The sequence below is a fragment of the Urocampus carinirostris genome, chromosome 14 (assembly GCF_059441175.1).
Source record: "Urocampus carinirostris isolate Australia breed hairy pipefish chromosome 14, RoL_Ucar_1.0, whole genome shotgun sequence".
Taxonomy (NCBI): domain Eukaryota; kingdom Metazoa; phylum Chordata; class Actinopteri; order Syngnathiformes; family Syngnathidae; genus Urocampus; species Urocampus carinirostris.
In genome coordinates this window covers 28,976,615-28,988,840 of record NC_142362.1, presented here as the reverse complement: position 1 = coordinate 28,988,840, position 12,226 = coordinate 28,976,615, and the positions used below count along the sequence as shown (strand labels likewise).

The 12,226-nt window shown below is 42.4% G+C and overlaps 1 protein-coding gene across 1 annotated transcript in view; it reads left to right on the top strand.

The window, feature by feature from the left end:
• The window catches only part of LOC148353126 (follistatin-related protein 1-like), a 41,408-nt gene extending 29,784 nt beyond the window's left edge, over positions 1 to 11,624 (top strand). The window contains exons 7-11 of the mRNA XM_088352264.1: positions 1,606 to 1,727; positions 1,949 to 2,061; positions 7,920 to 8,030; positions 8,109 to 8,197; positions 9,000 to 11,624. Coding sequence (XP_088208390.1) covers positions 1,606 to 1,727; positions 1,949 to 2,061; positions 7,920 to 8,030; positions 8,109 to 8,197; positions 9,000 to 9,041 — 477 coding nt within the window. The 3' untranslated portion in view covers positions 9,042 to 11,624. The remainder of the gene's footprint in view (positions 1 to 1,605; positions 1,728 to 1,948; positions 2,062 to 7,919; positions 8,031 to 8,108; positions 8,198 to 8,999) is intronic.
• Positions 11,625 to 12,226: the final 602 nt, after the last annotated feature.

Here is a 12,226-nt window from a genome sequence, read left to right as displayed (position 1 = left end):
GAGAAAAAAAGAAAAGAAAGCGCAAAGCGTATGAAGAGAGAAAGAAAAAAGAGAGAAGGAAAAAAGGAAGCTAGAGCAAAAGAGGTTAAAAGACACAGAGAGTGAAAGAGACAGAGACGGAGTGGGAGAAGAGGGGTGGAAAAGAAGGGGAGAGAGAGAGAGAGAGAGAGAGAGAGAGAGAGAGAGAGAGAGAGAGAGAGAGAGAGAGAGAGAGAGAGAGAGAGAGAGAGAGAGAGAGAGAGAGAGAGAGAGAGAGAGAGAGAGAGAGAGAGAGAGAGAGAGAGAGAGAGAGAGAGAGAGAGAGAGAGAGAGAGAGAGAGAGAGAGAGAGAGAGAGAGAGAGAGAGAGAGAGAGAGAGAGAGAGAGAGAGAGAGAGAAATAAATACAAGTACAGTGTCTTTGTGAGAGGCACCTGGCTTTGGCAACATCAGTTGACATATTTCAACCTGCAGCTTGTTTTTCTCTTGCGCTTCTCTGTGTGTTGTCTCGCGGGACGGATTCAATCTCTTAGCGGGCCTGATTTGGCCCGCAGGCCGCCTGTTTGACACCTGTGGCTTAGACGAAGCTCACACGTGGGTGTGTGGCATAGCGTGCTGCTAGCAAACTTTGCCTCGCCTTTATTAGATAGTGCCGTTAAAACTTGCCTCGGATTGGCCGGCGCTGTTAAAACCTGAACTGTGACATTTCTGGTTTTCCAAACGCGCTATTACTCAAATAATAAAGGGCCAAACACAAAAAACGCAGTATCTTGCGATTACACAATCGTACCTCGTCATTTCACAATATTTCAGTTAATCAAAAGAGCAGTGCCATAAAGCAGCTAGATTATTTTAAAAATTGTAATTTGATAGTCCAGAAGTTCTCATCTCATCTCATCAGCCGTACCGCTTATCCTCATTAGGGTCGCGTGGGGGCTGGAGCCCATCCCAGCCATCTCCGGGCAGTGGGCAGGGGACACCCTGAACTGGTTGCCAGCCAATCGCAGGGCACACAGGGACAGACAACTCATTCGCTCATTCACACCTAGGGACAATTTGGACCGGCCAATTCACCTGAAATGCATGTTTTTGGAACGTGGGAGGAAACCGGAGTGCCCGGAGGAAACCCACGCAAGCACGGGGAGAACATACAAACTCCGCACAGGAAGTCTGGAGCTGGATTTGAACCCACGACAGGTTCCCATGACATGAACTGTGCCGCACAAGCGCTAACCACTGCGCCGCCGTGCTGCATGTCCAGAAGTTATTTGTTAAAAAAAAAAAAAAACTTTCATAAAATCCAGTACTTTTATTTGTTAAACGAATTATTGAGCCAGTAAATTGAGTTTGTTCTTTGCATGTAATGTATAAGAGTATTTAATTTAAAAAAAGAAAACAAATAAATGGGTAAAATAAATTACTTAGCAGGTTTTGACTTTGGCCTTTGTTGTAACACATGCCCTGCGAAAAACAGGGGGATTACTGAACACTGACTTTCGAATGTTAAGGACCCCACTGTTACCGTAATTTGTCTGGAATTTAGTAATTGTGCTCCTCAGAATAATGTTCATTATCATTGTATTAAACATGTGAGTCATAATTCTGTATATCATTTTGTTTTTCTCAGTCATATGACAGTGGCGATTCAATGCTGGATTCATCTGAACTTCTTAAGTTCATCCAACACAATGAGTCCTCAGCAACTGAGATGCAGTCATATGCTGACCAAGAAAGCAACAAGCTGCTTCGGTGAGTGTGTCTGCCTGCATGATGAAAGATATTAACATTCTTTTTTTAAACATGCCAGTGTTTGACTTCTCTGCTAACTTTGGTAATGATTGCAAATCTCTACCTTGTTTGTACTTTGGAGCTATTTTTAAGTATGTCACTGAACTTTATACATTCCAGTGAATGCTGGTGAGGCTCTCATTTTGAAAGCCATCTACTAATAAAGTTTTTGTGCTATCTAGGAGTCTCTGCGTGGATGCTCTCATTGAGCTGTCTGATGAGAATGCGGACTGGAAGTTGAGCTTTGACGAGTTCCTCAATTGCCTCAAGCCTGGATTTAACCCACCTGAGAAAAGTGAGCTTAAGCAATCCATTTTGTAAAGCCTGATTGACCGTTGAACACGCATGAACACTCACTTTCACACTTGTAGAGAAAACAACATTAAGAAGTAAGCTACCATGTATATTTTTGTGTGTTCATAACCTTTATTTGGGCACAGCAGAGAAAAACAACAGCCACCACTAATTACCAAAAGGAAACAAAAATATTTGCACAAGAACAGCTGCACAATACAAATATATAATAATTCCTAACTAGAATGGCTTTATGCCATTAGTGCATCGAATGCGTGAAGACACAAAACCATTTTTGGGTGGCGTTTCCCTTTTTGGCAGGGTCATTGCCACATAAGAATGGGAAACCCTATAAGTAAGACTGAGTCGAAATCCTAAAATCCTGAAACTGAGATACAGACAGCCCAAATATGTAAATGTCGACGTATACCGTATTTTCACGACCATCGGGCGTGATGTGTTAAAAGGCACAGTCTCCGTAGCTGGTTCTATTTCTGTATTTAACACATCCAAAGGATGAACCAAAATATGAAGGATCTTACAAAGAAAAATCAGATTTCACCAAAAAATGTTGTAGATTTTAGGTATGACTCGGCCAAGGCTCGAACCTGTGACCTCCCAGTCTCGGGGTGGCCGCCCAAACTTACGCCCGCCGCTTTACATAAGACAAAAGGCGCAATGCACGCTAGGGCGCGTTGCACGATTTGAAGAAAATCTGAGACCTTATGTGTGCCTTATGTTCGTGAAAACACAATATGTTGTTTGGAAAATATTAACCTCACGATGCAGTGTTCCTCTTACTCTTTTTTCCTTAAAAAAATAGTCAATCAAACCAAAAGTGCAGAGTCTGCTTTTTTCACATCTTGGGTAACCTGCCTGTGAAAGATGGTGGTCATATCTAAACTCCTTCCTCCTTTTATAGGGTAGACAGATAAACCAACAAACAGACAAACACAATAAACAAACAAGCAGGTATATATGCATACTTAGATCCCAAACAAAAACATTATCACCACCATTGCCTACGCCCATTCCAGTTTTTTTATAAAGATAATAAAACTGAACCCTACCTCACAAAAGAGAAATTTGAAAAAAGGGACATTTCAGACCTGCAGTTTTACCGCTAGCAACTCCTATAACACAAGACTCCAATCAAGAATCTTTTCATCCATCCATCCTTTATCTGCACTGCTTATCCTCAGTAGGGTTGCGGGGGTGCTGAAGCCCATCCCAGCTATCTTCGGGCAGTGGGCAGGGGACACCCTCAACTAGTTGCCAGCCAGAGGCAGGGCACACAGGGACAGACAACCATTCATACACTCACTCATACCTAGGGACAATTTAGACCGCCCACTTAACCTGACATCTATGTTTTTGTAATGTGGAAGGAAACCGAAGTGCCCGGAGGAAACTCACGCAGGCACGGGGAGAACATGCAAACTCTGCACAGTAAGGCTGGTAGCTGGATTTGAACTCATGACCTCGGAACTCTGCCACGGACGTGCTAACCACTCAGCTGCTCGTGCCGCACCAGAAACTTTTCATTCTATCAAAAAAATAAATTTGCCAGAGGAACTATAAGCATCAGCAAATACATATCACAACAGTAGTTGACTCCTCAGCTCTTTCACCTAATGATAAAAAGAAATTGCTAACTGCAGAGTCTTTACCACAAACATAAAACGTGCAGAGCAGATATGGCATCTGTAGAGTTAACGTATGTGGTGAGACCACGCTGCTGTAATTTAGTATGCTGCCTGTTGCATCAGCGTACTGTGCTCAAAGGCTAAATATGTGGGCTAAAGTTCAGAGCACTGAACCCAGGGTCTTCAGCAGACTTGAAAAAGTCGTGTGTGGGCAGGTTTATTCCCAAGTCAAACACAAATGTTTTCTTTTCCCAATGTTGCATAAGTACAGTTTTCCCCTTATACTGTGCCAGCGAGTTTTGATTACACAACTAAAAGAATGGCCAGGGAGGTTTTAGTTGGTAGGGCCGTAAGACGCCTTTTCTTGAACAAACATACAGGTATATTACATTTAAATAACAGAATCTGAATTCAAAGCAACAAGGGCAGTTGAAAACGAATAGAAACATGAAAACATGAAAATGCTGCAAACAAAGAAGAGATCAAAAAGAGGTGATAAGAGGTCTCTAAATGCTATTGGATAATTCTGTAGGTGAAACTTGTCATGAAATTTCGTAGTTGTTGCTGTTTTTTGGTTGAACTGAATTGTCTTTGATATCAACATTATAAAATGTTGCATGCAAGAAGATTAGAGATGGCACTCCAGGGGAAAACATGTAATAAAGGCTTTAAAGAGAAAAAATAAGACCAAAGACTGTCAGGATATATTGGCAAAATATTTACAAAGTAGTGTTTAAGACTGGCCTAAGTTATCAGAGTTCCCGCAGATCCTTAAAAAGTCTTAAATGGCATTTAATTCGTTATTCTGAAAATAAGACCTTAGATTGTCATGATTATCCATGACTTTTACGTGTGCCCGCTCGTTTGGCGCCAGCTGCTGCTGGCTACCTGATTGGTTCCCCGTCCTACTTAAGCTCTGTCCTTTCATTCGCCTGTTGTCAGTCTCTCAGTGAAGCTCTGTTTCTACAAGGCAAGCACTTTGACTTTGACTTCTGTTGGTCCCGCTTTTTGCTCCCGTTTGTCTACGGCTATGACCTGTTTTTTGACCCTGACCACATTTTGCTCTCTCTGTAATGACCTGTTTTTCCCGTCTTCAACACCACGATCTCCCGCTCTGGAAGATCCACTTCCGTATTCGGAACACGTTCTGATTCTGTAAGCGGCTTGCTCCCCGCGTCCAGCGAGCACCGGATCACGGGCGCTGCCTTTCCTCTTTATCTCAATAAACTTGTGGTTAACGTTACCCGATTGGGTCTACCATTTGTGCTGGTCCTGACATAGTTGGCACTAAATGCACTTTTCGAAAACCTTAAAAATTAAACATAAGTATTTAGTAATGTTTAGCAGCACGGCGGCGCGGTGGTTAGCGCGTGTGCGGCACAGTTTTAAGGTCTTGGGAACTTCCTGTGTGGGTTCAAATCCAGCTACCGGACTTCCTGTGCGGAGTTTGTTTGGGTTTCCTCCGGGCACTCCGGTTTCCTCCCACATTCCAAAGACATGCATTTCAGGTGGATTGGCCGGTCCAAATTGTCCCTAGGTGTGAATGAGCGAGCAAATTGTCTGTCCCTGTGTGCCCTGCAATTGGCTGGCACCCAGTTCAGGGTGTCCCTTGCCCACTGCCCGATGATTGCTGGGATGGGCTCCAGCACCCCCGCGACCCTACTGAGGATAAGCGGTGTAGCTAATGAGATGAGATGAGATTTAGTAATATTTATCAATCGTCCACATCCAGGGAGTACAAAGAACTTTTCTTTTCCAAGCATACTGTATGTTTTTAAGATGCTACGCTCAAAATTGGTCATGAATATAGAGCAGTGTTGTTTTTCAAAAAGGGATTATATTGGATCAAATAGTCATTTTTCATGCGTCATGATAAGTATTCTTCATGAATGTAGCAGAAGAGTTCTTTGGAATTAGTAGTTATTTTCCAGTTTTGACTGGGGATACATAAAGTACCGTCAACGTCCTTTTTATTTATTGTTGTCCATGTCTAAAACTTGAGAGTGCTATTTTTTCGAGATGGAAGTTTTTTTTTTACTGGACCAAAAAGAAAGAAAGAGAAAAAAAGAGACAGAAAGAGAGAGAGAGTTAGAGATGCAGTTAAAGACGCATTTACACAGTTATCGGACGGACAGCACGTGGATACTGCGGTATGGCACCTCGAAAGGCAGTCTCTAAGCCATGTTTTTGCGGTGCCGTGGACCATGGAGCGATGATTCAATGTAGCCACTGCAAGCACTACATTCACTACGAGTGCTCTGGGTTGTTAGTTCAGGACCTAAGCCTCGCGATTCAAGATAAACATGCTACTTACATCTGCAAGTCCTGCGTCCCCAGTTTATCTGCTGATGATAAGGATTCTTACGCCTCTCTGAGTAGCTCTGGAACGGTGCTCACCTACGTGGATAGCACTCCATTACCCTTTTCCAGGTCGTCTGGACTGTCCGGTACCCTGAACGCTGCTGATTTGGTCTCCACTGTCCGTGAAACCGTGAAGGCCATGGTTCCAACCCTTGTCCGGGAAATTATGATGCAGATGATGCCAGAAGTTGCCCAAAAATGTTGACAAAATGTAATTTAAAAAAATAATAATAACAAACATTTGTTTTAAATTACCTTTAATTCATGTGGCAATCTTTTTTTTTGGGGGGGGGGGGTTGTTTCGATTGTGTTGTTTTTGTCCACTTGGCCTAAAGTTTTTTCAAAAGACATTAAAGAAGTCCTAAAAAGTCTTGAATTTAACTTGCTTTAAGCTGTAAGAAACCAGGTTATAACAATAGTGCAATGATTTATTTTTTAAAGAATAGTTGCAATATATGTATTTTCACAATTTTGCATGCTTCTTTAGGGTGTTGATGGCCTTGGGAAAGATTATGTCTCTGAGCCTTTTTGTTCTTGCTTTACCGGACCTGTAGCGCCTATCAGAGGGCAACAGGTCAGAGAGGTGGTGGCTGCGGTGAGAAGGGTCCTTTAAAATGTTGTTTGTTCTGATGCGGTACTGCAACAGGGCAATGACTTCCAGACTGGAAAGGGAACAGCCAACAATCGTCTGGACGGTGTTGATTATTCTCTGTATGTTTTTCCTGGCTTTTTATTTAACTGCCCAGGTTTCTAGTTACAGTTACATCTTGTTTAGGTGTCGATATTACATGGACAGAAATGGTTAGGTATGGTCGCGAGGGTATTGGAGCCCGTCCCAGCTTCGGGCAGTGGTCAGGGGACACCCTGAACTGCTTGCCAGCCAGTCGCAGGGCACACAGAAACAGACAACTCACTCGCTCATTCACACCGAGGGACAATTTGGACCGGCTAATTAACCTGACATGCATGTTTTTGGAATGTGGGAGGAAACCGGAGTGCCCGGGGAAAACCCACACAAGCACGGGGAGAACATGCAAACTCCACACAGGAAGGTTCGATCTCATGACCTCAGAACTGTGCCGCACACGGGCTAACCACTGCGCCGCCAAGCTGGGTTAGGCATCTAGCTACTACAATTTCAGGTAGCACAAACTGAATTTTTATCATCCTATGGTGTTCAGTGGGGTTGAGATCAGGATTTTAAAGTATGTTCACCACAAACTTGTCAGGCGGGACGGAAGGAAAACTGAGATCACTTGCACTCGTTTCTTGGTTTGTATTGGAAGGAAGGAATGACAAGACGTGAATCTTCGATCCGTTGTTTGGCGAATTATCGAGACTTGACAGGCGGGTGAAGGCTTGGCGGGAATGGTCGTGGACAGGCGTAGTCGTCGTGTTGTTGGTTGGGGCTGGAGAAGAAGGGCGTCGTTGTGTTCGGAAGAGAGATCAGGAGTCAGGCGGGCAGGGCAGGTCGTAGGCAAATTCGGAAACGGGTCGGCAACGGAGATCAGGTAGAAAAACAGGAGGCGGGCAAAGAGTCGGAGGTACGGGCTTTCTGAGCAGATGGCAACAGATCGCATAGTACAATCGGACAAAGTGTTACCGGAAGCTGGGGATTTAAATGTACAGGGTGCACCAATCAGCTGACCTGGCTGTTGGTGCCAAATCCTGAACACAGGTGTTCCCGATCCGGGTGATTGTGACAAAACTAGAACAAACATTTCTTCCTAAACTTCATTTTTTGTCCTATTGAAGAGAAAGTCCTCCTGGGGAAAAATTGTTATTTTTACAGTGCTCTAACATAATGTAATAACAGATACATTTATGAACTCATTGTGTTATTATCCTTCAGAATGTGCCTTGGAGGATGAGAAATACGAGGATGGTGCTGAGACACAGGTGGAGTGTAACCGTTGCGTGTGTGCATGCGGCAACTGGGTCTGCACTGCTATGACCTGCACAGGTAAGCCAGGTCATGTTCACTTTGTTGTTTTATTTGGTGTATTTGAAGCTAAACATACTTTATTTACTTTGTGTTTAGACAAAACAGCTGGTGATTCAACAGCTGGTGATGTAGAGATGACGGAGGAGGAATGGGACCTGCGTGTGGCAGAGCTAAACAAGCATCAGGTAATATTATTATTTGATGTTGAATTAACCAACAGGCAAACCATTTAATAGAGGGTTTCATCAAATAAGGGAAGTATTTGTTTATATGCTTGACGAAGTAGATTTGTATAAAAACTGCAGATCTCGTAAAACCACATCCTCTGTTCAAATTTGTCGAAGCAAGATTTTCTGTAAGGGAAACTGACGGCGGAAAACCAAGATATCAGCATAGTTGGAAGAGGAAGCGTGTCTCCCAAGTTGTTGGAATTTGTTGAGCACTAGAAAAATCTATCCGTCTAAATTACTTTAAAAATATAGATTTATGTTTGTTTGTATGTGACTTAATCGCTCCGAAACGGTTGAACCGATTTTCGTGAAAATCTACACAGTTGCACTAAATGCTTTCCGCGAATGACTTCAACTAGGTTTTGTGTCAAGGACCCTTAGTAAATATGAACAAAATTGATAAACAACTGATTTTGCGTGGTCTGTTTCCTGGGTTCCTTAAAGCCCTGTGGTGCCTAAATTGGGTATGACGACCACTCCAAGCTAACAAATCCAATCTTCTATCGCCCTGGGTTATTTTGCATGTATGTTTATAAAAAACAAATGAGCTTGGTACATGATGTATAGAATACAAATCCTTGTATTATTTATAATATATATATATACAGTGTGTGTGTGTGTGTGTGTATATATATATATATATATATATATATATATATATATATATATATATATATATATATGGGTTTGTTGGGGGGAAAAAAAGGTTTTACAGCTGCAGGATTGACCCTGGTCTCTGTATATTGTTTTATTACAGGAAACTGTGGAGAAAATGAAGGCTAGTACAAAGGAGGTCTAAAGAGAGGATGCACCCCTACCATCGTTCCTCTATACTTGACTTGCAGCCTGGGTGTTGCTTTGACTTCTACGTGTTTTCTGTGCTATTTTAAATGTTGTTATATCCTTTTTTACATTGTTAACTGTTGATGTTATTTGATTCAAGGGACAATATTGTGGTTCCCTTTTATTTAGTACTGTCATGTTTGATTGTATTAACTACTCTTATACATTTCTTGCCATGTACTTTTGCAGTTCTTGAGGGCAAACAAGCAGGATGTCACTGTGTAGGAAAATTGAGCAACATTGTTGGATTTATGGTTAAAAGCAAAATGGCTTACATGTTTTTTGTGGACTTGGAGAAGGTATTGGACTAAGTTCCTCTGTAAGCCCTAAGCAGGGTGCTTTGGGAGTATAGGTTACCGGACAGTCTTATCAGGGCTGCTCAATCCATGTATGACCGGTGCCAGAGTTTAGTCCGCGTTGCCGGCAGAAAGTCGGATTTGTGTCCAGTGGGAGTTGGAGTCCGCTAAGGCTGCCCTTTGACACCAATTTTGTTCATAACTTTTATGTACAGAATTTCTAGGCACAGCCATAGCATGTGCGTTTGGGAGCCTCAGCATTACATCTCTGCTTTTTTCAGATGATGTGGCGCTGTTGGCTTCTTCAAACCGTTTATCTTCAGCTCTCACTGGAGAAATCTGTGGCTGAATGTGAAGTAGCTGGGATGAAGATCAGCACCTCCAAGACAGAAATCATAGTTCTCAGTCGCAGTCTATGATCTAAGTTCCTACCCTCATCTCTAGTCAAGATTTGTGGGACGCAACCGAAAGAACAAGATCTTGGATACAAGCAGCTGAAATAAGTTTCCTCTGCGAAGTGGCTGGGCTTTTCCCTTAGAGATAGGGTGAGAAGCTCAGTCATCCGGGAGGAATTTAGTGCATTGAGAAGCCAGTTGAAAAGGCCTGGACATCTAATAAGGATGCCTCCCTCGGAAGGTGTTCCGGGCATGTCTCACCGACACGGGGCTTAGGGGACAAGCCATGCTAGAGAGAGACTACGTCTCTGGGCTAGCCTGGGAACAACTTGAGATCCCGTCGGACAAGCTCGAAGAAGTGGCTGGGGATAGTGAGGTCTGTGCTTCCCTGCTGAAGCTGCTGTCCCCATTAGATAATGAATAGAGCGAGATGGTGGGAGGATTTGCTTGCTAGGGATTCACATATACAGTAGTCATGCAATCCAATTGTTTTCTTTCCTTTGTACTGCTTTGTTCATCACCAAGAAAATGGGCCCGAGGTCGTTGTTTTGTTTTCACACCTTGTAAGACATTCCTATGCACATTTTGTTAGTGCCATTTGTTGTGTTCTTCATTGTGTTTCCATTCAGACACTGTATAAGCTTAAGTATTAGAGTTAGGTTTCGATCATTTCATTAACTTCTTACATTTGTTGCTACAATGTACATCTCTCATCAGGCCCCCTTCATTTGTGTCTGCTTCTTTCACATATGGATATTTCATCTAAAATGTTTGGCACCTCAGATGTAAAGAAGTCAAGTATTATCATACTCGCATCTCCTGTTCTGTTATGTTGGATGCCTATCCAAGTATCACTTCACACATCGTATTTAAACTGTCACACATGTAATATCTAACATGTAATATACAGTTCTATCTGGTATATGTGTGAAACATTAAGGACAGCAAAATCTTCCCCGGTGAAATATATCAAATCTATAGTTTGTACTTAACACAAAACAGTGATTGTGTAAAATTGTGTATCTGTACACTGATGAGATAGCATCTGAACATAGGAAAGGAGTGGTCAGACACCAAAAATGTGCTGAGTATTATTTAAAATATGTAAACAGATCGCCAAATAACGCAATACTCAAACCCACCAACAACATTCATTCATTCATTATCTTCACCGCTTATCCTCAGTAGGGTAGCGGGGGTGCTGGAGCCCATCCCAGCTATCTTCGGGCACTGGGCAGGGGACACTCTGGACTGGTTGCCAGACAGTTGCAGGGCAGACAGAGACAGACAACTCACCTAGGGACAATTTGGTCCGACCAATTACCCTGACATGCCTGTTTTTTGGAATGTGGGAGGAAACCGGAGTGCCCATAGGAAACCCACACAAGCACAGGGAGGACATGCAGACTCCATACAGGAAGGTTCGATCTCATGACCTCAGGACAGTGCCGCACACGCGCTAACCACTGCGCCGCCGTGCTATACCACCAACAACATACCTTGGAAAAATGAAATACTTATAGCCTTGCAAGTAGTGTACTTCATCACCAAGATTTGTGTATTTGTGAATGTACTTGTTCTAAATGTGCTTTTTCTTTTCATACTAAAAAGGATTTTTGCAAACCCGGAGTCTAAAATATGACCAAAAAAATGTGCCTTAGACTTGCAAAACAGTATTTGCCTGCACAATGTTTTAAAGCACACAATGGGCGTGTATTCGGTAATGTTTGGTTTGGTTAGTGGTTAGTGACTCATGCTGAGAAATGAATTTGGAGATTTTCACAAGTTACTAAAAGTAAAGATTTGGAAGGAATATGTACGGAAGATAATAAAACTTTGTACACCACATGAGCTGTCTTTTTCGAAGTTTTTTAACCTGACATGCGACAAACTCCCAGGCGGGTCAGCTGTAAACATTCTGGCGTCTTTGGGAATGGGAAAAAAAGTGTGCAGGCGGCTAACTTTCACAGCAGAAAGCAATAAAAAGAACTTCATTCCCTTGCCATGCCAAGGACAGTGTGTAATTTTTGACCATTAGATTTTGTAGTATTTTGTCATGCAACTGAAAACGAATGATAGAAAGTTCTCGACCTATGAGGTTTTAAAAGGAAGGCACATCCATAGGATAGTTCTGGCATTTTACTAATTATTTAAATCAATATTCTTTTTTTTTTTCAAATGAAGTTTTTTTTTCAGCTCTTGGAAATGCAAAATAATGCACTCCGTCTGTTTACGTGCAGCCCTAGCTAATCATGAATACATTTATGACTGATTGATTGGTTGGTTGATTTGATTTATTCATTCACAATGTTTTTTATTTTTGTGTCTGGAATTAAAAAAAAATGATACTTGAAAACAGTGTACTGTTTTTCCAAACGTTTTAGTGGAAAACCCAATTTCTCCCAGCCCCACCCAGAACTTAGCTCAGAGGCCCCCAGGTGAATTAAGTT